This window comes from Thamnophis elegans, chromosome 1 (genome assembly GCF_009769535.1).
Source record: "Thamnophis elegans isolate rThaEle1 chromosome 1, rThaEle1.pri, whole genome shotgun sequence".
NCBI classification, from domain to species: Eukaryota; Metazoa; Chordata; class Lepidosauria; order Squamata; family Colubridae; genus Thamnophis; species Thamnophis elegans.
Window position 1 is genome coordinate 51,313,727 of NC_045541.1, and position 26,450 is coordinate 51,340,176.

General features: G+C 42.6%; 1 protein-coding gene across 1 annotated transcript; it reads left to right on the forward strand.

The window, feature by feature from the left end:
• The first annotated feature begins 744 nt into the window (after positions 1–744).
• On the forward strand, positions 745–20,881 carry LOC116502936 (leishmanolysin-like peptidase). Its single transcript, XM_032208978.1, is given in 18 exon segments — positions 745–925; positions 1,816–1,913; positions 2,098–2,128; positions 3,123–3,205; positions 3,431–3,548; positions 4,225–4,403; positions 5,917–6,022; positions 6,930–6,960; positions 6,963–7,023; positions 7,253–7,364; positions 8,212–8,325; positions 8,998–9,074; positions 9,793–9,903; positions 10,049–10,181; positions 13,066–13,225; positions 17,777–17,907; positions 18,805–19,018; positions 19,358–20,881. Coding segments are annotated over 18 exon segments (2,013 nt in total). The 5' UTR covers positions 745–772; the 3' UTR covers positions 19,459–20,881.
• Positions 20,882–26,450: the final 5,569 nt, after the last annotated feature.

Sequence of the window (26,450 nt, forward strand, 5' to 3'; positions counted from 1 at the left end):
TCCTAAGAGGTTTGTAAGGGACGTGCATAAGGGTACCAGCATGCCTACCATCCCTATCCTACTGTCCCCATTTATTTGTACTCATTTCCTGTGTTCTTATTCATGTTATTCTTAGTCGTTATCTTGTACATGAATGACAAAATAAATAAATAAACAAACAAAATAGAGATGTTTCTGGATGGGTTGTGAAAATACAAGGAGATACCATCTCATTAAAACTGAAATAATGCTCTGCAAAACCTATTTAAGAAAGCATCTAAAAGAAGTCCATAATACGAAAGTGTAAAGGTAGCGCTTGGCGTTAGATTCCAAAAAGTTGCTTCGGAGGAGTATGCCATCTGCAAGACGGGAGCCTTTTTTCTTTAACATTCAGCAGGCGCAGAATCGAATTTATTGGAAGGTTAGAAAATCCAAAAGTACCGTAAGGATCCTAAACAATGAGCGATGGTGTCCTATCGGTATTAAATAAGTCTCCTGTGCTGGATTTGCTATTACGGGATCTCTGCCTGTCCCATTCAGCGCCCTTCAATCGAACCGCCTGCAGTTTGTAGACAGCAGGAGTGCGCGTGACGAGGCTCTTAACCTTGGTCTTTCTTCGCGCACCCTAGAGGCCCAGGCTCCCTTCTATCTCCGCCCCTCTGTGCCGAGGTGGGACCAATGGCATTCATTCTACCATGATTCCGTGATTTCCTATTGGCTGTCAGGAGCGGCACGCTTTCGCTCCGGCTCCGACACCTTGGTGATACGGGGACTCGGGAAGAAGGAGGCCAAGATGGCGACCGCTTCGGCGGTTCGGGAAGTTTTCCATTTTTCCAGCCCTTTCTCGGCTGTCCTTCTTTTGGCTGAGCTGCTTTTGCTGGCTCAAGCCCCGGCCTTTAACATCGCCTCTCCTTTCTGTCACCACCACATCCCCAGAGCCGGGGAGGTGAGGATCCTAGGGGAATTAGGGGGAGGCAAGAGATTCCAAACAAGGGAAAAGATGGACTGAACTGCGGGGCTTAAACCATACATTCCATTCTATGTGGGTTTTTTTCGCTTGCTCGTTTAAGTGTTCGGAGTTGCTCTCATCGTATCTGTGATTTAGTTAACTAAACAGATTATTGAGCCAAATCTCGTGTGTGGGGTGTGGGGGGGAAGGTCACTAATAGAAGTACAGCCACATTTCAAAACGGCGTTTCTGGGTTAGTGCTACATATGGGCTGCGAAAGAAAAGGCTAAAACGGTATTTTTAAATGGTTTATTCTAAAACCAACGCGGTCCTTGGAGCAATTGCTTATTGAAATAATCCCAAACTGGTTTAACTCCTAGAAGTTAGCCCCCTTTACATCTTACCTAAGTAGATTTCATTGTTGGAGTCACCAGTATGCTTTATTAAAGTTTATTTATTTATATTTATTTTAAAGTCATCAGTATGCTTTATTGGTCAGGCTATTTTTTAGATTTTGCAGGCTTTTCAGAGGAAAAATATTTTGAAAATGCAAGAATGCGTTTTAGAAACTTGGCAAGTAATTTGAATATTGTAAAAGTAAAAATCACTTAGTTCATGGATCTATTTCAGAAACTACTTGTGGTGAATAATAGAAAATAGAAATAATACAAGGCTGTGCAACCAAATAATAAAATACAAAAAAAACAATCCATCAGAATAAATATGCTTACCTTCCTTTCTATATTCCTCAAATGTTATTGAGGAATAAGGGTCATAGTGGTTATTAGGAACTGAACGTATTGTATGTATGCTTCAATTCAGATGTAAACATGATAGATTTTAAGACTTATTAAGCATTTTTATTAAATGCACTTCTTCTCCAAACAGTTATTTACAAAGTTTATCTTAAAGAAAGTCGAGTTATGAAAAGAAACATTAATGAACACCTAAGAATTAAGACTATATATGACAGAAGTGTTGAAGAGTAAGTATAATTCCAGAATTATTATTGTTAACAGGAATAGCTTTCAATTTCCCTATCTGTACAAGTAGCTAAAACAAATGGTAACTAGTAGCCAAGGGAAGAAGTGAAGTAATTTGTAATTTGTGTAGTAACAGTGCTTTATGAAGATTAAAAAATGTCTACTAACTGCTCTCTCTGTTCATAGATTGCTCCCTGAAAAAAAACATCTTATAAAGGTAAATTACTTAATTTTTGCATTCTATTTTCTTACATGAAATACTGGTTTAATTATTTTATCCTAAAGATCTGTGTGATGTATACTTTGAAGGTTGCATTCTAAGTTGCCTAACATCTATAATTGTTCTAGGAAATTATGGCAGATATAATTCACCCATAATGCTAAACCTAATGTTGTTTCTTTGCTTTTGATTTAAAACAATGCATGGATTAGGTCATACTAATAAAGCATACATATAATATTTCCCTAATCATGATTAACATGTCAACAATAAGGTACAGGCTCACATTTTCTCATTCCTTTCTTTACACCTCCTTTATGCAAATTCCATTTTGTTTAAGTCCAGATTTAGCAAAAGTCACAATATGTTAGGATTAATTTGTTTCTATCCAGAGATAACAAGTTACCTGCCAGATTAAAGAAGTGAATCCCCACCTCATCAGTTTCAGCCCTTACATATTTGCAGCATGCAGCTAGTTCGACTGATGAACAAAAGTAGGTAGGCAGCTATTCATTCTTCAAAACTTTTATTTCAACACCAGAATTTGTATCTCAACCTCCATTAGTAGATTCAGCATAAAAAAAGATACATCAGTAAAGGTAATCTTTTCAGAAGTGCCAGTATTCTAAATTTATAGTATGCTTTTCTGAACTGTTTCTTTTTAAAATTCCTTCTCATTTTCTGATGTTACTATTTTACTTTATTATAGGTTTGACACAATATCTTTGAGGTTTTGTATCAGGTGGAATTGTTTCCCCTCCCTAGATCTTAAGTTTATTAACCACAAATTATCCAACTATGATAGTTTTCAAGAATGGAACTCGCAATTGGCAAGGGATTACTATATCTTTTTAAATAAAGCTAACATTACATTGAGTTCATGGCTGTGAAAATATGATTACATGGTCATTAGAGTTTTGACTTAAATCTTTAGAAGGAATTTTTTAAAGTGTCAAATCCTTTTTCGTTGTTTTATTTTTCTTTTGTTCAGAACAAGCTTTTCCCACAAGCTATTTCTTATTTAGAGAAGACATTTCAAGTTCGGAAACCTATGGCTACTGTCCTGTTAAGTAGGTATGTATATTTTTCAGCATTTTTAATTGGGAGAATCAGTGAGATTTATTTTTACAATGCATTCTGTATGTCAGCATATTATTTTTTATCTCAAAGCTCAATTTTAATAAGCATCTTAACATTTTGACAATGCTTAATAGATTTTATAATTAGGATATTGTTTTGTGTGGGACTGTTATGTGCATTCATCTCACTCACAAATATGTGATTATGATTTAATTGAAGACAGTGTGTAACAAACCAGTATTTAAGGAAGAAGGATGATCCTCACAGATATTGTCGAGAAGCCTGTGCAGAACATACCAAGTGTGGGCCAGTTATAGTCCCTGAAGAACACCTGCAGGTAATTCAGCCTTATTTATGGTTTGTAGCTCAGATCATACAGGAATAGTTATACAACAAAACATGCAAATATAGTAACCACCACATTTCCTTCTAATTAGCAAAATTTGCTAAGAAAAATGTTAAAGCAGATATATCAATTTCATTTGCCTGATGTAAGACAGTTGTGTTATGACATCTGAAAATTTTTAATTTTCAGAAACCTAGGAAAAAAGATAATAAAACTATATTTGAATATTACATTCCTTCTTTTTCAAATTTCTTTATGAACTTTGGGTCTTTTCAAACTCTTTTCTTTGCCACAAGCAGTAGTATAAAACTTTACAAATGATTAGAATAGAATCTTAATTCAAATGTTTCTTCAGGCTAAGAAAGAAAAGCAGGGAATATATACGTTTTATAGTTAAAAGAGACAAACCAGTTTGATGTAGCAGTGAAAGCATCAGGTTAGAAGTCCAAATGTTCTACTCCTACCTTAGGCATGAAACCCTACTGGGTGACTTTGGACCAATCAATCTCGCTTTCATCCCAATCCACCCCACAAGGTGATTGTTGTGGGGAAAATAGAAACAGGAAGGAGAATGAAGTATGTTCCTTGCCTAATAAGGCAGGATAATTTAAATAAATAAATATTTGAAGATTATTTGACACTGATTTCTTGAAATGTAATGTCTTAGCAATGTAGGGTATGTAATACGAATGGACGGAATTGTCAAACTATTGGCGAAGCAGACAAGGAAGGCATTCGAGATGCTGATTTTATACTGTATGTTAGTGCTCTGACTACTGAAAGATGTGGCCAAGAAAACATCATCGCATATGCAGCATATTGTCAGCTAGAAGCAGATATGGACAGGTAATCTCCAAGCTAACTTTAAATTGATGAACAATCAGCTGAAATTTTCTGAAAAGACATTTACCATCTGGTTGGACAAGGGTAGTGAATGATCTGTCAGTAGACGTCACAACTAGTTGTCACAACTGGCTATTTTCCCCAAAGTCATTGTTTCCCAATCTCAGAAAGTATGGTTCAAGAGGTGGACTGTGGGGAGCTACAGGTCTCAAGTCTTTCCAGCGAAGATTTATCTGCATGCATTCTGTTTTGAGCAGTGAGAGAGAGAAGGCTGGATGATGTAGCCAAGGAATCAGAAAGATATAAATATCCTACCCCACTCACTTCTTCCCTGCTGATCTTCAGTTGATAATGCATTGTTCTGTGATTACACTGCAGGAAAGGTCACACAGAACCTTCAGTGAAGAGAGCAGCAGGAAACAGGATTCCAAGTGAGTCCTGCTGGCTGAGTTTTGCCCCATGTGAGAATAATAGGAGAATGATATCCCTCCAATGATCTGAAAGCTTTCATAGGAAGTCACATTTTATGCCACAGTGGTTCCCCTTGTGGTGCCCCCTGGGAGGGGGGGGAGGCAGTTGGCCTGTAGAATCTCCCATGCTTCCCATCCCACTTGTGGGTTTGTTTGTTTTTATATTTAAAAAAAAACACGGTAGACCAACTTTTATTCCAGAATCTGCTGGCCCTCCGATGGATACTGTATACATAATAGTTGGCTGCAACACAGGCTTTATTTAGAAATATGCTCATCTGTCTAGAAAAGGACAAAAGTGATAAGGACTTTTATGCAAGGTGAGAGGCTATATTCAGTTAGCTTTATATATCCCACAAACTATCAATTTAGTTATGGTAACTCTGTTGCTAAAGCACCTATATAATGTTCATATTTAAAGACTCCCACAGACCAAAAAGTTTAAGGCCCAGTGATAAGATTGTGGTCTTGCATTTGGGCTTCCCCCTATCATCACTGAGTTGCTATGAGAAAAATAAATAAAAAACAAGTGTGTGAAAACAAAGCTGCTTAAGGAAAGACATGATATTATCACATTAATTATGAAAGATCTGTAGTCTGAAGCGAGAAATGTTTTACATAAGGTTCATCATCTCAGGATCGTAGACTATCCATGACTGAGAAAACCCCAAATACGAGAATCACTTACTTCTGTATGGCCTGTGCTGCTAGTTATGATCAGTACCGAGTTTTTTCTCAGCACAGAAAAAAGTGAGTATCTCGTGAGCTTAAGGGGGGGGGGGGTGATATTTGATAGGAAACTCCATAGGTGAAATCTGTACAGATACTATAGTTGTCCGTGCATAAGTACCACTAATTGAGAGAGAACATTTTTTCTGAGTTTACATTCCACAGATTTAATGTTTACAGGAGAAAAAGTTACTCCAGGGACATTTTTGTATATAAGACATTTGTAGGCTATGATAATATGAAGTATTTACATGTAATAATGAAGTTTAATATTTTTAAGTTCTTCCTTTTGTATAATGTGTCACCATTTTTCCCAGACCAATTGCAGGATATGCTAATCTGTGTCCAAATATGATTTCAACCCAACCACAAGAGTTTATTGGCATGTTGTCTACAGTAAAACATGAAATCATTCATGCTTTGGTAAGAGCTGGTATTTGATGCTATGTTTTTTAAAAAATCCATTAAAAACGATTTCTAAAAAAATTATAAAAATTTGTATTAGGGTTCAAAAATCCTATAAAACATACGAGATCATAATCTGTAGATCTTTATAGTAGGCACACTATTAAAAGGCGAGGAGGGAGAAAAGATGGTGGTAGTTCACCAGAGGAAAAAGATGAAAAATCAAGAGAGTTTATAAACATTTAAGCTTCATATTGTTAGCATTTTTTTTTATCCTGGCCAATTCCCCAACTTCTATTTATATCTTTTCTCATTCACCATGTTTTGTCAAAAGTCTTATCTTTGAATTGGTAAATGAGGCTTGCCCTAATACTTGGTTTGAAATTTACATATTAGTCATTTTTTTCATGCTATACTATGCTAGAATTTGTGGTTGTGTTTGGTTGTGTTTTTGGGAATATTCATACATAGGTATCCTTGTTTAATGACTGCCCTGTTTAATGATTATTCCAAGTTACAACATGCTGAAAATGCAAATTATGAACCGATCCTCATACTTATGACTGCCACTGTGTCCCAAAGTCATGTGGTTGTCATTTGTGTGCTTCAGAGCCAACTTCTGACAAGTAGAGTCAATAAGAAGCTGTCAGTAAAGTTGCATATTGTGGTCACATGTGTCCTTGCTTAATGACTGCTGATAAGTCATTTAATGACAGTGGCAAAAGTGAGGTTATACGTCTGATGCAGTCGTATGATACCTTGTTGTACTAGTCATGTCACTAGTGATGCAGTTACAGGTCCCAATTATGGTCATTAATTGAGGACTACCTTGATGTGAGCTTGCGTCTTTTCTTCTCTCTCCTAGTAATTTTCTGTCAGTTGTTTGGGTTAACCATGACGTAAATACTTTTGGGTTCTATTTAAGGGTTTCTCTGCTGGACTTTTTGCATTTTATCATATGACGATGGAAATCCTTTGACTGCTAGATACGCAAATGGATTGCCACTATTTAATGAAAGGTATATACTGACTTTTGCAATTTTTACAAAACTGATTTCACTGAACAGTACTTGTGGGTATATTAAAATAGTTATTATACAAATAGCATAACTGCTTCCTAGTTTTTAGTGGTAGTTGCATTGGAAGTCAGTTGTCTTGAAGATCCATTGCTACTTTACTCATATATTTAATAGTTGAGACAGCTTATCCTACTTCCCAGTTGTAACAACTGAATTGTCTTCCTTTCAGCCTTGGTGTGTATCAGTGGAGTGATAAAGTTTACGTAAAGCAGTAAGGATTATGGGATGTGCGGGATAATAACATTTTGCCTCATAATATATTCCTTTTGGTAACTCCTAAGGTAGTTGTAGTATTATTTTATTTTCTTTCACAAAATCTGAACTGGTTGTCTAGACCCATAGTGGCAAATAGTGATGGAAGCCATGTTCAACATGTTAGATTCAGCCCTGCTACTTAATCTCTGACAAAAATGTTTCCTCAATTTACTTTCGAAATCATTTACCTTGGAATCAATTCCTGGGGGTCTCTTAATAACAAGATTAACCAGGAAATATACTGTACCTAAGATGCTTATTCTCCAAACCCCTGCAAAGTCCTTCAATGCTGCCACAAGAATCTGGAAGAATTTATAATGGCCTCTAAACTCTGCCCTCCTCAATTCTCTATAGCAGAACAAGCAAATTCGTCAATCTTTTAGGTGTTCATTTAGTTCGGCCAGGCAACCCTTATTGCATTCTCTTCCTAGGGCTCCTGGGAGTTAAATTGATGAACATCCAAATACCATACACTGATATGTGGTGAAAAAAGGTGTGGGAAAATTATTCCACTTCCAATGCTGGGTACCACACTATTGCTGCTTCTTCCACTTTATGGGGAATTCTTGAAGGATCCAATTGTGCTTATATTATTAAATATTTATGTTTTTTCCTGCTCTCTGTAATTTGTAATAATTTAAAGAATTTGAGTCATTGGTAAATGTCCCATAATAATGTACTGCAGGGGTTGAGGTAGTGTGATCTGTCACAGAAAATTTAAAATGAAATTTCTTGACTTCAAGAAAGTATGAAAGCATCTTAGGGTTCTCTCATTAAAAATATTTGTTAGATAAATATAATGTAAACTTTGTGTGTAAAATGAAGCAGTTGTTATTTCGAAATAAATAATGTTGAGATTTGTCTTAATACCTTTCTGAAGGAGGAGGCAAGAAACACTTTGACTGTCCAAATTTAGAAGGAATGGAACTGGAAAATCAAGGTGGCATAGGCACAGAGCTTAATCATTGGGAGAAACGGTTATTAGAGGTTAGTATAGTCAATTAATATATAGATATACATAGGGTTGTTCCAGCATGAAATTTGGCCTGGGAAATCTCAACCGGTTGTCCCTAGTAAGTAGTAATAGAGCAACTCAAGGATATTTAGAATGATTTTTTATTGATCAGTACAGCCAGAATGAATCAGGTATATATTATTAACTAAAAACTAAAAGCCACCTATTATACTCTTCCTACATATCTGGACTTACTTAATTCATTTATTTGAAGATGGACAGAAGAATGCTATATTAGTCTGTAGATAATACAAAATTAGCTGTTTAGTATATGAAGAATAGATACAGGTATCTTTTCAAGATGCCAGGCCAGGAATGAAAGTTCATTTATATTTTATAATTTAGAAACATTCATGGTATCAGTTACACTAAATTTTAGATTCTCCATTCTTCCATTTAGCGACCCTATTGCTCTATTTCTTATTATAAGAAAATAATCCTGCATGTAATTTATAGATAGCTCCCTGACATCCCAAGAGCAACTCCTAATTTATCTGTGATTATTAATGTAATGAAATATGCTTCCCTATTGGCAAAAATATTATTTTTCTCTCCTACTTGTTTGCTTCTCACAAAATGCTGGTCTGTTTCTCTGTTTGGTTGCTTTACTGCCGCTAACTATTATTGATGTTGGTTAATTCCAGAATGAAGCAATGACTGGATCACAAACACAGAACAGGGTCTTCTCCCGGATTACTCTGGCATTAATGGAAGACACTGGGTAATAAAAGATACATTGTAGTTATATAATATTACTTAAACAACAGTGTGGTGCTTTCTAAATTACTTCCAAAGTGTTGCAAAGCTCTTGTAAGTGGACAGTAGAAGATACTTCCTAACAGGCCATAATTGTCATAGATTCCCTGCACTGTTGGAAATGCATAAAAAGACATGGAAGAGAATAGCAGCAAGTTGGTGGATAGGTGCCTAGTCAGATAGATTTGAATGGTGATTATGGTGGATTTCATGCTGTCTGTTGCAGCACATTCCCAATGCTTTATAGCAGCAATCTTTCCAGCTCAGTGGGCCTATGGAAGTGGCAGCAACAGGATGGGGGTTGAGAGGGGACGGTTTCCATATAAGCGCACTGCTTTCACAAATGCAGCTTCACTCGCACATGCACTCCCCCACCACCTTCATGACTGGTTCTGAAGGGGCTGCAACCCGGTATTGGGCCACGGACCAGGGGTTGAGGACTCTTGGTTTATAGCCCCAAAAACCAGACAAATCATATTTGTCATTTGCTTATTAGAGTATATCTTAATGAATAAGCTAATGTATTGGGAAGGAGGACCAGGAATCTTGGGCAACATAACAGAGATGTCTTCTTTACAACCTAATAATTCCTAAGATTATTAATATGTTGATTCTTTGTTGTTAATGGTTCAGAAAGTTGGACTCTAAAGAATCATTTCCATTTCCACTTGTTATTTTTGCAGCTGGTATAAAGTGAATTATAGCATGGCAGAAAAACTAGAATGGGGCCGAGGAAAAGGATGCGACTTTGTGATGAAAAGCTGCAAGTATTGGATCAATCAGCAACGGAGAAAGTAAGAATAATATATATGAACTTTTTGTTTATTGATGGCCCTGAAATTGTCCTTGCACTAACTATTGTGAATAATGAGTAGTGTTTATTAATACACTGAAGCATATATATAACATGTTAACTGCTGTTCTGTTTTTAATCTTAAGAAAAGAACCAGTAGCCCCCTATTGTGACACTCTGAGAAGTAATCCATTACAATTAACATGCAGGCAGGACCAAAGAGCGGTAGCAGTGTGCAATTTACAGAAATTCCCTCAACCATTGCCTCAGGAGTATCAGGTATGTTGTATAACACATGAAACAAGTATGTCTCATTCTTCTGAATTGATAACCTTATTCAGAAGCAATGTTAAACCAAAGGCAAATTCATGCAATGCGCTATGCCAGGGTTTATGTATTAGGTCAGTGGTTCTCAATCTGTGCATCGGGACCCCTTTGGGGGTCGAACGACCCTTTCACGGGTCACCTTAATCCATCGGAAAACACGTATTTTCGATGGTCTTCGGAACCAAGACACCAATTTTATGGTTGGGGGTCACCACAACATGAGGAACTGTATTAAAGGGTCGCGGCATTGGGAAGGTTGAGAACCACTGTATTAGGTGATAACTACTTTGGTTTTATCATTGCAAGGACTTAAAGCATCCCTAGTACCCTTTTGTATACTTATAATCAGAGGTGGTATTCTGGTTCGGATCAGTTCACCCGAACCGATAGTGGAAATTGCGGGTGGCCCCACCCACCCACCCCAATTCTATAGCATCCCATTTAGGCCCTTTTTTCTCCAAAAGCACATGTGCAGAAAGCTGTGCACATGCGCGGAGGAGGCAGCTGTGCTCACATTTGTGAAGCGGTAGAGAAGGTAAATGAATACCATCCCTGCTTATAGTTGCACTGATTCTGTCTAGTGGAGAAGGGTTTAAGAGGCAGGATAGATGCTTTAAGGTTCTGCAAGACTTAGATTACTCGTTTTGCCTCTTAAAACTACCTGAATCCCCAAATTAGGAAATAAAACTTCCCAGAAAGATACCTGGCTGCTTCACAGAGCAGGAAGGCAAAATGTAATAGTAAGTCATAACGAGCACCTTCTCCTGTTACAAACTGTAATTGATTAGGTTTAAACATTGTGAAAAGCCATGCATCCTCATTCACCATGTTTGTGTGAATCCAAGTTTAATATTACAAGGGTGCCTTGTAATATTATGAAAGCATCCTTTGTCTTCATTCCTCTTGGCTGCTCTTCCAGCATAGCAGAAAAAAGAGTTTAGATCAGTGTTTTTTAATGAATCCAACTTACTTCTTTTGAACTTAAAAGGAATTGAAACATGTATAATTTTACTTGAAGGAAAGTTTACATGCATCTTAATATTGGGTTAACAATTTCAATGTTACTTTTTTTCCCCATTCAATCATATCCAATACTAAGAGACTGCCTAAATAAGTCCCTGCAGTTTTCTTGGCCAGGATTTTCAGAAGGGTTTGCCTTTGCCTCTTCTTACACCTGAAGAGAGAGGAACTGGCCCACGTTTACCCAGCTGGCTGTGTGCCTAAGGCAAGATTAGAAGTCATCTTCTCCCAGCCTGATTGCTTAACCACTGCACCAGACGTATTTTATTAATTAGCTTTTAATCTTATTAAAGATAAACTGCATTTAAATAGAAGTTAATCTTATCTAAAGAGCAGCCAGCTATGGAAGGATCATTGTAGCTCCAGCAGTAATAGAGAGATAAGGTAGGAACTATCAAGCATGATTAGAATTATATTTGAATACATTTGGTTTGTCAGGTTTCGCTTATCCTGTGATAGGAATTCACTTGTTCATTCTTATTCAACAAACCGTAACTAAACAATACACACTTTAATGCAATACATGATTGTGAGATCAGGGATGGGTAGCTCAGCCTCTCGAACTTTTGGAGGGCTCTGGCAGATCATTGGGTGACACAATAATATTACTGAAAGAGGTAGAAATATTTCTTTCCTCCCCTATTTATGATGTTATAAATCTTAGTGCATTGTGTTGTTTCAATACACTTTTTTCTATAATGTGTTTAAAGTTAACTATTTAGATAGCTTTTAATATTGAGAAAAGAAAGAATTTTTTAAATCAATATTACCATTTAGATTTCAATATTACATCTTGATTTGGGGCGATTTTAAGAGATTTAAAGTAAAAAATGGAATAGGGAAATTTATTTCAACCTTTATTCCACTTTAGTTGTAGGAAAAAATTTAAATTTGGACAAGTGAGATGAGGACATTTTGAATTTCAGTAGTCACGTCTCAGTGCTCTGGGGCTATGTTTAATCCATAAGCCTCAGACTGCATATCACTGCCAGAGGTAAAACACAGGTGTAATAGCCTTGCTAAAATAATTATTGCTGAAAGTAGCATAGTTATAGATGTATTTCACAATAAGCAGGCATATAGTTACAGACTGGGCAAACTGAGCTGGAGCACTGTATGGTATTGTAAAAATATTCTCGCTGTACACTGTATATAGATTTAATGTTATACTTTTGAAATTTTTCTTGAAAATGTTTTAATAGGATGACACTAAACAAATTGTCACTTCCGAAGTATAAGCTTGCAGCACAAGCTTATATGTCACAACACATAATTTCTAAAAAGATAATTTTATCTACTAATCATATGACACAATATGTTCCCCTTTAGCAAAGATTACATACTATTCAATAAGAATAAGGAATTTTTATATATAATTTGGTATATTGTTAAATACATATATCAATTCAATATATTACTTTTGGGGGAATTTGTCTGACTCTGGGTTTTTTTCTGTTTTGGTACTATAACAATATATTTCTTGGGTGTATGTTACATTTTAAAATGTTTTTGTTCTTTTTTGTATTTTTAATTGCATTTTTAAATACAATATTTGTCAACAGCTGTTACTGTTTAATTGCACTTTTAAATACAATGTATTTGTCAACAGCTGTTAACTATTAAAATAGTATATCCCGAGACAGATTTAATTCTAGTAACAATTGCATATTATCTAGTTTCCTTTCATTTGAAGCTGCTGCATGGGAATATAATTTCTCCATTAGTAATATAGATGTAGTTATCACCAAAAGCTGTTACTGTAATTTAACTTTTCCTTGCTCTGACAATCATATCTGCAACTCTTTTTTCTTTACAGTATTTTGATAGTCTGTATGGTGTATTGCCAAAAGATTTGCCTCACTATGGTGGGTCGGTTGAAATTGCTGACTACTGCCCTTTTAGTCAAGAATTTAGTTGGCACTTAAGTGGCGAATTTCAGCGCAGTTCAGATTGTCGGATACTGGAAAACCAACCAGGTCAGTTGGCTTTGTACTTAATTCCACCTTTGGTTATATCGAGTAGTGTAAGCTTGACTCAAATTTCACATGATATGCTACGTGATCCCAGGTCACTCCAAAGGAAGCCTTAGAACTACGAGACAGCCAGAACATCAACTATATGCTCGTTGAATTGTAATAATCTTGGTTTATGGTCAATGAATGGTGGCTGCATAAATCTTTAGGGAGGGAATCTGGTATTCTGTCATCAGGTCTGAGGTTATCTCACATTCTGTCGTCATAGCTAAGCTTCCGTCAAACCCTTTTAGCACCACTGATGGGATAACTTGAAAACAGTATTTGTCTGATATCAATTTGTGTTATTTAAAATTATTTTTATATACAGGTGTAGAAGAAAACAATATGTCTTCTTGGTGTCTTCTGATCAGAAATTGAATAAATGCATTACAGTATATCTTGGATGCTTACATATTGCTTGTTCATTTACTAAAATTTGATGAAACAGTGTTGGAATACAGAGAACATGATGACAATGGTTGTCAATCATCATTACATAGAAATGTCTGCCCATGCTGAACATATATCTTGCCATGGGAATTTATTTGCTTTAATAACTGTTCAATGCTATTGATTTTAAATTTGCTACATCCAGTCATAAATCATGTACACATTCTTCAAAATGCCACATTTTTTCTGAGTTGCCGGCCTAGTGGACGTATACACTGAATAAATGCTAAAGTTGGTGAACAAGTTAGAAAAATAATTTACTGCGAGCTCTGCTTATGATGTAAATATCCTAGCAATATCTGATTATGAATCCGCTTGCACAATACTAATATTAATATCTGCGCAAACTTTTCTGTATGTGGAATGTGTGTTCTATGCATGTAGTTGAATGATCCCACGTTTTTAAATTAATTTTATTCTCTCTTTTATGGTACCATTGTATGTTTTTAATGTTATAGTGGGGTATGTTTGCGGAGAATGCCTGGCCGGTATATATGAGGGGATTGAGAGTGCGGCCTGGAGCCCCCTCCACTGAATGCAGAGCAGAAGTGGATGGGGGCCCAGATCCGCCTCTCATCCTAGAGTGCACGGTATGAATGGCCTGCCGAGAAGAACAGGAGCCGTGGGAGGGGGGGAGGGGATGGGGATGGGACGGAGCATCGCGGTTACGACTGGGAGGGGCAGGTATGACGGGAGCTACAGGGCAAGCCATTACCGGAGAAGGAGGGTTCGCTACGTCACAGTGATCCCTTGTTCCGGCCCTGAAAGCTCAACTCAAGGACCAGGTGACAAGAGAAGTCAGGGCCTTGGTCTCAGGTTGCTGTTGCTAAATGCCAGGTCTGTGATTCATAAAGCTCCCCTCGTCCAGAACTTAATATTAGACGAGGGGGCAGACCTGGCATGTATTACTGAAACCTGGCTGGGCCACGCGGGAGGAGGCCCCCTCTCAGAAATGTGCCCAGAAGGGTTTCAGGTGCTCCACCAACCACAACAAGGGGTGGGGGAGTGGCAGCTAATATCCAGGAGTCATTAGTCCCTCGCAGGATCCCTGCTCCAGAAACTGTCGGGTGTGAGTCCCTCCTTGTGAAGTTGGACCTAGGGGGTCAAGTGGGCTTGTTTTTGACGTACCTACCTCCCAGCTGAGTCACAACATCCCTGCCTGCGCTCCTAGAGTCAGTAGCCGGACTGGCGGTTGAGTTCCCCAGAGTTATAGTACTGGAGGACTTCAACCTGCCATCTCTTGGCGAATGCTCAGATGGGGCCCAGGAGTTCATGGCTTCCATGACAACCATGGACTTGACCCAAGTAATTCAGGGTCCGACTCATACAGCGGGACACACACTCGACCTTGTGTTTCTCCCGGGGAAATGGAGACGTGATCTGGAACTAAAGGGGATAGAGATCTCGCCCTTGTCATGGTCAGATCACTTCCTGCTGAGGCTTGATTTTCGGAAGCTACTCCCCCACTGCAGGGAGGTGGAGCCGATTAAATGGTTCCGCCCCAGGCACCTGATGGTCCCATTGGGATTTCAGACGGAGCTTGCAGAGATACCTGACTCCCTTGCCCACAATCCAACTGAGTCCTTGGTCGCTGCTTGGAATATAGTGGCGGCTGAGGCACTAGATTGGATTGCGCCTTTGCGGCCTCTCTGCGGCAGTGGATCCAGGAGAGCATCTTGGTTTACCGAGGAACTCCGGGAGATGAAGCGCCAAAAGAGACGCCTAGAGCGACGCTGGAGGGCTAGTAACTCCGAATCCAACCGAACACAACTAAGAGCCTTTATTAGGACTTATTTAGTGGCGATACGGACGGCAAAATGTACTCATTTTTCCGCTCTTATTGCGTCCGCAGAATCTCGCCCGGCTGTCCTGTTTAGGATAACCTGCTCCCTCCTTAAAGGGAGGGATGCGGGAGAACCCTTACAGGGAAGGGCTGAGGAATTTGCTCAGTTTCTGTCGGACAAAGTCACTCAGATTCGGATGGACCTTGACTCCACTTGGACAGTGCCAGCGGAGATGCCGAGGGAGGGCCTTGATCAGATTTTGTGGAGTGAGTTCCAGCTTGTCACTCCTGAGGAAGTGGACAAGGCCATGGGAGCGGTGAGTGCCACCACCTGTTTGCTGGACCCGTGTCCCTCCTGGTTGGTCTCGGCCAGCAGGGAGGTAACATGAGGCTGGCTCCAGAGGATCGTGAACACCTCTCTTCAGGAGGGATCTTTCCCGCAACCTTTGAAGGAAGCGGTGGTGAGACCCCTCCTCAAGAAGCCTTCTCTGGACCCAGCTATGCTTAAAAACTATCGTCCAGTCTCCAACCTCCCTTTCTTAGGGAAGGTTGTTGAGAAGGTCGTGGCCTTCCAACTCCGACAGACCTTGGATGAAGCAGATTATCTAGATCCCTTTCAGTCTGGTTTCAGGCCTGGTTACTGCACCGAAACCGCTTTGGTCGCGCTGACCAATGATCTCTGGCGGGCCAGGGATAGAGGACATTCCTCTATCCTGGTGCTCCTTGACCTCTCAGCGGCCTTCAATACCATCGACCATGGTATCCTTCTGCGACGGCTGGAAGAGGTGGGAGTGGGAGGCACTGTTTTACGGTGGTTCTCCTCTTACCTCTCTGGCAGGTCGCAGTCGGTGTTGGTTGGAGGACAGAGGTCGACCCCTAGGCCCCTTAAATATGGGGTGCCGCAGGGCTCGGTCTTTTCCCCCCCTCCTATTTAATATCTACATGAAGTTGCTGGGTGAGATCATTCGCCGGCACGGGATTAAATACCATCAATATGCGGATGATACCCAGCTGTATCTGTCCGCCCCGTGCCAACTCAGTGAAGCGATGGAAGTGATGTGCCAGTGCCTGGAAGCTGTCAGGGCCTGGATGGGAGTGAACAAGCTTGCACTCAACCCCGACAAGACCGAGTGGCTATTGATGCTGCCCCCCAAGGATAGTCCAGATGCTCCATCTTTAAGCCTGGGGGGTGAAACTTTACACCCCTCAGAGAGGGCCCACAACTTGGGTGTCCTCCTGGACCCACAGCTGACACTAGAGCACCATTTGTCAGCTGTGACCAGGAGAGCTTTTGCCCAGGTTTGCCTGGTGCACCAGTTGCGGCCCTACCTGGACCAGGACGCACTTCAAATGGTCACTCACGCCCTCGTCACATCAAGACTTGACTACTGTAACGCGCTCTACATGGGGCTGCCCCTGAAACGTGTTCGGAGACTACAACTGGTCCAGAATGCAGCCGCGTGAGCGATACTGGGTGTACCGAGATACACTCATGTTACACCTATCCTCCACGAGCTGCACTGGCTCCCTATCGGTCTTCGAACGCGCTTCAAGGTGCTGGTTATTTCCTTTAAAGCCCTACATGGCTTATGACCCGGATATCTACAAGACCATCTTCTGCCACATACCTCCCAGCGTCCGATAAGATCACACAGGATGGGCCTTCTCCAGGTGCCGTCGACTAGACCAGTGTTTTTCAACCTTTTTTCTGCAAAGGCACACTTTTTTCATGAAAAAAATCACGAGGCACACCACCATTAGAAAATGTTAAAAAAATTTAACTCTGTGCCTATATTGACTATATATAAAGTGTTTTTCCCACGGCACACCTTACACTATGTCACGGCACACTAGTGTGCCGCGGCACAGTGGTTGAAAAACACTGGACTAGACAATGTCGTCTGGTGGCTCCTCGGGGGAGGGCCTTCTCTGTAGCTGCCCCGGCCCTGTGGAACGATCTACCCCCAGAGATCCGGACCCTCCCCACTCTTTCGGCCTTCCGAAAGTCTACTAAGACCTGGTTATTCCGGCAGGCCTGGGGCTGTTGACCTCATGAATGAGGTCCAGCCCCACTAAGATTGAGTGCATGATGTGTTTTTTAACCTGCTTTTCCTTTCTATTTTAAATTTTTTGTATTCTTTTTAGAGTTGTTTTTATGTAAGCCTCCTGGAGTCCTTCGGGATTGGACGGCATATACATTCATTAAATTTGGAATTTGATAATTTTGTTGTCTCTATAATCTGATAGATTTTAGCAGAAAACTGCAAATTGTTTTGTAGATCCTTTCAGAAACTATGGTGCAGAGAAATATGGGCCAAATTCCATTTGCCTCATTCAAAAGTCAGCTTTCATTATGGAACAGTGCAGAAAGAAACTGAGTTATCCTGATTGGGGTAGTGGCTGTTATCAGGTAACTGCAATACATTTTAATTTAATTTTGCATTTTGTACACTCTGTTACATTAAAATAATTAGATTATTAATTTAATTGTTGGTCGCATGTTTTCTATACCAAGATAAGTGTGATATGACTAGACTTTTCTAAGAGTGCTGAAGGAAAAATACACAATTATAAATTTACAGATTAAGTAATTTATAAAAGATTTTCTTCTCACTTAGATGTATGTGGTCATTGAACCCTCATAAACCTTGCACCAAATGCATGTGGAAGATAATGTGAAAAAACAGAGCAGGTTCATCATTGTTCTTAGGAATAATTATTTGGAAAGTGCCAATACATTTTGCATTTTTCTTTATATAATGAGATCGGAAACAAAATACATCATGAAAGGTTCAAAAGCAGCTGCTGTAATGAAATAGTTTATGCAATCTACCATATTTTTTGGACTATAAGACACACTTTCCTTATCCAAAAGAAGTGAGTGGAAATGCCTGTGTGTCTTATAGACCGAATACATCCCTGTTTTTGGCCTCCTAAAACCCTCTTCAATACATTTGGTTTTTGCCAAAAACTTGCCTGTTTTTGGCGAAAACGGGACACGCAGAGTGTTTGGAGACCTGCAGAGTACTCCTGGGGGCTGGGGAGGGCAAAAAAACGGGATGCATGGTGAGTTCGGGAGGCCGAAAACGGGCCCGTTATTTGCAAAAATGGGACACGCAGAGGGTTTGGGAGGCCTGTAGAATGCTTCTGGCAGCCGGGGAGGCCAAAACCGGACATGCGGAGGCCAAAACTATTTTTTTTCTTGTTTTCCTCCTTGAAATCTAGGTGTGTCTTATACTCCGGTGCATTTTATAGTTAAAAAAATACAGTACTTTGTAAATATATCATATTTTGTTTTATTCCAAAGGTTTCTTGCTCTCCTCATGGACTGTCCGTTTGGATCAAGGATGTGGCATATTTGTGCAGTCACTCAGGTCAAATTCTCACAGTGACTATTCAGATGAATGGATGGCTACATATGGGGAATCTAATTTGCCCAGCCTGCTTGGATTTCTGCAATTTCTGTCCACCTGAACAAGATCCCCCTCCAGTTGCCAATTTAACAAGAGTTGCATCGATTGGTAAGTAAAATCAGAAAAAAACTTTTAGAATTGCTCCATTTAATTATATTTATTTCTGATTTTAATAGAAATAATGACATACGCTTCAATCACTTAGGCAGAGGATAAGAACTATTGTAGCTATTCTTCATTGCTCTAAATATTTGACACATTCACAGAGTCTATTATGATTTTTTCCAGTCTTTCATTTGATAAATTAATTCCTAAATACCTGAAGCATCTCAAATTCTAACTTTTTGAGGGGCAGGAGATAATATTTTAAATGCTCTTAAAAGTACATGAAAAATATCTGTACAATTACTATTTTTCTCATCTTTGTACTATTTTCTTCTATTCTAGATCTCTGTTCTTGTTCTCCCAGCCTGGTAATAACTCTATGGCTACTGATGGTGAACTTGTTTCCACTACTAGCTGGATTTCTTCTATGTGCATGGAGTTAAAATGTGCATATTTTTTGTCAAAGGTCCCCTACAGCTGATCGCATTTTGAAGGCAGCTATCCAGAAGGGCAGTCATATCGTCTACATTTTGGAAAGAGTCTAGCTAGGAAAGGCTGACTGAAGTTTCTAAAGAGAGAGAGAGAGAGAGAGACAACATTTTGAAAGTTATATCAATGAAGAGCTAGTGTTGACCAAAATATGTAATGTTCACATTGCTAGCAAATTTGGAGGAACAAATTTGTCAGTGTAAGTTGAATGCCTTTGGGTGCCACTATTCGAGATGAACTTTTATTATGTGCAATTCTCTACGATATAATTTGGTAGTTGGGTTTTTGTTTGGCATCTTTTGACAGAGATATACCTCAGTTTCCTTTAGTCAAAAGCCATAAAATCAGTTGCCATTACTGTTAAGAACAATTCAGCATTAAGTGTAGATTTTTTTTTAAAAGAGTGTCTTGGCTTTGGTGTTAAGATGCTTCCAGAGTTACTCTGTAGACTCTGATGATTCCAAGTTATTTCTTCTATGAAGCTTTTGCTGCTCAAAATGTGAAAGAGATTTTCAACAGCTGCACAATATGCACTTTTAGAATATTTGAATGAAAATATTTATATCTTCATTTTAACAGTAAGCAAAATTATTATTTAATGGCTTTTTTCTTCAAAGGCTAGAAACAAAATATGCCTGCTGGGATGTAAGCTCTCTTGCACTCAGTTGAATCTATAGTACAGTATTTCTGAGTAACTGAATTTGATTGAGCTACATACTTTGTTTTTTTACCAGGTAATTTGAGGAATTAATTACTTTCATAGATATTTCCCTTGTGTTATGAAACATGTAAAGGTTGTAATCTACACCCCACCCCATCCCAGTTGACTTAAAGAGATTGAAATGATGACACATTTCATCATTAGATTGCATAACGCTTAGCGAAAAGGTGGTAGCAATTGGAAAACGTTGCAGATAACAGATTCCTTTGTAGCAAAAATACAGTTTTAATATCAAGGGAGCCAATTTGGCTATTGGATGAAAGAACAGTTAACTTTAAAATTACATTAGGGAATACAGGGCTTAAATATATCATGGAGTCCTTGGTGCTCTCTAAGCTTGGTTGTTTGCTCACAGACATTTCAATATCTGATTAGATAACATCATCGGTGCTAGCGAGTATGGGGTTTGCTCCCTGTTAATAAATACTACCTTGGCGGGGGGAGTTTCTCTCCTTGTTAATTCCTTGATTGGGGTATTGTTTTCTGCTTTACTTTTGTTTGGTATTAATTCCTGCTTATGTGGGTGTTGGTTATTGGATAGGATGTGTTCTTGGAGGGTGGGAGATATTTTCTGTTTCCAGAGTGAGGTGTGGGAGGAGTAACAGATGGGTATTAACCAAGCCCCTTTGCCCTGGAGTCTGAGGATAATCTTTTGAAGCCACGCCTCTGATCCTCCTCTTGCTCTCCCAGATTAACCTCAGACTCCAGCCCAGAAGGAGTGTTTCCTGACTCTCCCTCACTTTGGAAATCTAGGGGTTTTTCTAGTGTAAGTTTTTTTTTCCTTTAGCAATTTCTCTCACCAAGAAGCTTCCAGCGCTGCATCTCTCCTCCAACGTGCTCAGCACTACTAGCGAAGGCCTTGCTGCCCGGCTAGCACGTGTGCGCTCCCCAGGCGGCCGGACGGTCGCGTAAGAGGGGAAGAAGCCTCCACACCGATCAGAGTGTGTAGAGAGGCCTTCGGACTGCAGCCGCCTGATCAGGATTCCGGAGGACCAGGGATCCACAGGGGATCGCCCCACCGCTCTCCAGCTTCAGAGAGGCTTGAGTCGCAGGCCGGCGGCCACCATTTTGAAAGGAATACGTGGCTGAGCGCATGACCGGCAATCATCTACGGTAGCCGGGACCGCTCAAGAGGCACCGAGGAGGCCGGAAGAGGCCTAGAGTGGCCCCCCACTCTGCCAGTGGATCCGCAGAGGGGCCTGATTTCGGTGCAGGCCGGCACTCGAGCCGTGGATCAGCGGCTGGAAGAAGAAGTAGCTGAGCCGGCAGAGAGAGGAGAGATGAGCGGGAAAAAGAGTAAGTGCAAGGCAGACGCGGCGAGGAGCGGGGGTGCTGAGCCGAGATCCCTAGGGGACCCAGATCCAGCCAAAGGGACCTCCAGGGGAGCTTCCCAGGCCAGCAGAGGGAGGTCTCCCACCAGGAAGGACACCCCCAGGGCATCCACTAAGGAGACTCGCCCTAAAGGGGGCAGAGCGACCAGGGCCTCATCTAGGAGATTTAGGGCGACCATCAGCCCATCGCCTTCTAGGTCACGCTCCCCCCGCAGGCTCCCTGCACTGGCAGAGGCCCAGGCGGCCTCTCCTGGCTCCCCCAGGAGCTCAGGCAGAAGGCATAGCTCCATTTCGCCCCCCCCCCTTTCGCCTGCTCATTCCTCTGAAACGAGGGGGGATCCCTTTGGTCGCAGGGTTTCCAGCCCAGCTAGGCCCAGACTGGCACCAAGTTCACCAGAGGCAAGGGATCACCTGCAACCTCTAGAATTCCACCCTGCCCTCCCAGAGTTATCTGAGAGTTTCCAGGAGGTTTTAGCCAGGGCCTTAGTTCAAGTGATGGCCGCTGGGATGCAGCACCAACCCCAGGCCTCACAACAGGGATCATCCCGGGACTAGCCCAGAGATCATCAGACTCTTCCCAAAGACTCTGTGGCCAGAGAGCACAGGTCCCCTTCTTCCTCCACTGCCAGTGAAGCCTCAGATTTAGAAGAAGGGGAGCTGAAAGATGTGGGGTTCTCTGAGGATGAGGATGCTCAGTCTACAGAGGCCCCCAACATCACGGGCCTGTTTCCCCCCGCCTTATTTAGTTCCCTACTTCGTAAGGCCAGGGACACAGCGGACCTGGATCCCCCACCAGAACCCAGGCCAACCACTGCCACACCTAGCACCAGTAAGGGTAGGAAAAAGGGTCCCTTTCATAGACCCCCGGTAAAGAAGGAGGAGATTCCAACTCCAGAGATGTTTATGGAGGTCCTAAAATCTCAGTGGGTTAAACCAGGATCCTTCCCCAATCCGGGGGGCAATGAGCGGAAGTTCTATAACATCAACCCCACCTTTGACCAGGCACTCCAGCTCCCGGAGGTGGACAACCCGATCGCCACTCTAGCCTCATCCTCATCCGTAGTGACGGGAGACATTGCAAACTGCCTTAAGCCAGAGGATAAGAAGGCGGAAACTGTGATATGTAAAACATTTCAGGCAATAACCTGGGCCATTAGGGCGGCCGCTTCTGCTTCCTTTTTTAACAGATCCACGCTGTTGTGGCTGGAACAGCTGAGAGACAGAACACTGGCCACGGAGGTGCGACTGCTGCAAGCCATTTCGAAGGTGCTGGCAGCCACGCAATTCTCTGTGGACGCCACCCTGGATGCAGTTAAGTATGCGTCCCGAGCCTTATCTTCCTCTGTAGCGTCCAGGCGCTTACTGTGGTTGTGCCACTGGCAGGCGGAGTCCCGAGCCAATGGCACCTGGCAGGAGCAGACTACGTCGGGGACAAGCTGTTCGGTGCCTCGCTGGACCCGCTTCTGGTGGAGGACAAAAACAAGAAGAAGGTTCTCCCAGCCACGACCAGACGGTCGCATAACCGACACGCCCCCTACCCCAGGAGAACATCCTTCCGCCAGCCTGATTCAGACACTCAGACTCACAGGTACCAACCCCCCAGGTTCCACAGACAGGGGGACAGACAGTTTTTTAGGGACAGATTCAGGGGCCAGCAGCAGGGCAAGCGGCCCTTTCGAGGAGGAGGCGGTCACCCATTCCGCAGGTTCAAGTGATCCAGCCACAGATCACCCCATTGGCAGTCGCCTCTCCCTTTTCGCGGATGCCTGGGAACGCATCACCTCTGACAAGTGGGTCCTCCAGATGGTTATGCTTGGGTTACACCTGGAGTTCCGCTCGCAACCCCCTAACAGGTTCTGCACTTTCACCTCCTCTGCTGACCCAGCCAAACGGGCCATTAAGACTAGAGCCATCAAACACCTTCTGGATATCAAGGCCATTGAAGTAGTCCCAGAGGGGGAGAGAGGTTCCAGATTCTATTCTAACCTGTTTCTGGTTCCCAAGAGTTCAGGAGGGTGGAGAGCTATCCTGGATCTTAACAACTCAATTCCAGGGTAGTCTACCGTAGATTCAAGATGGCTTCCTTGAAATCCATCTTGGAAGTTATCCGACAGGGCGACTTCATGGCTTCCATCGACCTTACGGAGGCCTACCTCCACATCAGAATCGCCCCGGAACATCGCAGGTTCCTTAGGTTCTCCCTTGAGGGAAATCACTTTCAATATAGGGCCCTTCCCTTCGGGCTGGCCTCAGCCCCCAGGACCTTTACCAAGGTGCTGGCTGCAGCTACAGGTCACCTGCGTTCTCTACCAGTCTGTCTATTTTGCTATCTAGATGACATCCTAGTCCTAGCCAGGTCCCCAGCCATGGCCAGACAGGATCTGGGGACCACCATTTACACCCTCAGGTCCCTGGGGTTCTCTATCAACCTAGAGAAGAGCCAGCTGGTCCCATCTACCAGGCTCCAACACCTCGGTTCTATTATAGATTCGGTGTCTGGGGAGGTGTTCCTCCCCCAGGAGCGAAAGGACAACATTGTGCAGCTGATTCATTAAGTTCATAAATTACGCTCTGTCCCTGTAGTTCTTCTTTCCAGGCTCCTTGGGAAATTCATTTCTTGTATAGGGATCGTGCCTTGGGCTCGCCTACACGCCAGGGAGCTGCAGTGGTTCCTGCTTCCATACCAGAAGGTGGGGACGAGCGACACCAGATTCAAGATCCAAGTGTCGCCCCAGGTGCTGTTCTCATTCCGTTGGTGGCTGACCCCAGCACTGAGCAAGGGATCCCTCTTCAAGAAGCCAGCAAGGAAGGTACTCACAACGGACACGAGCTTGTTTGGCTGGGGAGCACACCTGGAAGCTCAGATAGCCCAGGGACGCTGGACTTCAACAGATTTGTGCGACATCATCAACTGGTTGGAGCTCAGAGCCATCCACCTGGCTCTACAACACTTCAAGATCACAGTCACCGGTCATCACATCCTGGTCCTGACGGACAACGTGCAGCCAAAGCCCACTGAACAGGCAAGGGGGCACTCACATCCAAGGCCCTTCGCGACGAGGCCCTCCGGTTAGGCAACTGGGCAGAGAGACATCTCCATCAGAGCAGAACACATCTCTGGGACGGAGACCAGCAAGCGGATTGGCTCAGCAGGGAGACAGTCGACAACGGAGAGTGGCAGCTCCATCCCAGCATCTTACGCGGATCTGCGAAAGGTTCGGACAACCAACGGTGGATCTCTTCGCAACTCCAACGCCCAGCTGCCGAACTTGTAGCGAAGTTCCCCTCCAGAGGAGCCATGGAACTGGGACGCCCTCCGCTGCAGATGGCCACCAGGTCTACTTTACGCATTTCCTTCCACCGCCTTCCCCCTCATTCCCGGGGTTCTGAGGAGGCTCGTGTCAGAGGGGGCTGCTTACAACGCATCTGGGTGGCTTTTGCTGACTGGTGTAAAGCAAGGGACATTCAACCTGCCTCAGCCTCGGTACCTCGTGCCTGGACTTCCTGCAGGAAGGTTTGGAGAAGGGCCTCGCCCCCAGCACTCTTAGGAGACAGATCTCGGCCCTTTCCACCATTCTTATCCCAACATCTGGTCCTCAGGCGCTTCCTCAAGGGAGCAGTGACTCTGAAACCCCCAGCAGTCCATCGATTCCCTTCCTGGGACCTACCTACGGTCCTCCAGGCTTTGACGGAACCCTTGAGGGAAGTTTCCCTTCAATTTCTGACCCTTAAGGTCGTCTTCCTGGTCGCCATCATCTCGGCCAGGAGAGTTTCTGAGATCAACGCTCTCTCCAGCAGAGCGGACCTCTGCACATTCCTAGAGAACCGGGTAATCCTCAGATTGGACCCCGCGTTCATACCCAAGGTCAATTCCCCCTTCCACAGTGCTCTAGAGATAGTTCTGCCGGACTTCTGTCCGCAGCCCTCCAGGGGATAGGGAAAGATCTTGGCACAGGTTGGATATCAGAAGAGCCTTGCTCATTTACCTTAAGCGCATGGCCCCCTTTAGGCGTTCAGAAGCCCTCTTCGTGTCATATCAACCTTCCACCAGAGGCGCTAAGGTTTCCCCGGCCACCATCAGCAGGTGGATCAGGGCGGCCATTTCACAGGCCTACAAGGCATGGGGAATTCATATTCCAGAGCGCATCACAGCGCACTCCACGAGAAGTGGAGTGGGCCACCCAGGCTCCGATAGAGGAGATCTGCTGGGCCGCCGCCTGGGCGTCTCCTTCACCATTCATTAGACATTACCGTCTAGATGCCTACGCCTCTGTGGAGGCAGCCTTTGGTAGGAGGGTTCTGCAGGGAGTCCTAGACTCTCAAGGGGCTCAGGCCTATTGATCCCTCCCTAGGACATCTAGCTTTGGTATGTCCCATCTGTTACTCCTCCCACACCTCACTCTGGAAACTGGCAGTTGGTCTTACCTGAACTGTATGTTTCAGAGAAGGTGTGGGAAGAGTCACTTCTCCCCGTTGTTTACTTTACTTTTACTTTACTTTATTGAACATTTATATGCCGCCCTTTTCCCTGAGGGGACTCAGGGCGGCTTACAACAATGGGGGAAGGGAGTGCAAGACAAGACTTAAAAGAAAAAAGAAAAAACGTGAGTAAAAAAATTAACCATAAAAACACAACAATCACTCAACATTCGGGCGGGGTGAGAATAAATCCTATCCCCAGGCCTGACGGGATAGCCAGATCTTGAGGGCTGTGCGGAAGGCCTGGACTGTGGTGAGGGTACGGATCTCCACGGGGAGGTTGTTCCATAGCGTCGGAGCTGCAACTGAGAAGGCTCTCCTCCGCGTAGTTGCCAGTCGGCACTGACTGGCGGATGGAATTCGGAGGAGGCCTACCCTGTGCGATCTGATGGGACGCAGGGAGGTAATTGGCAGG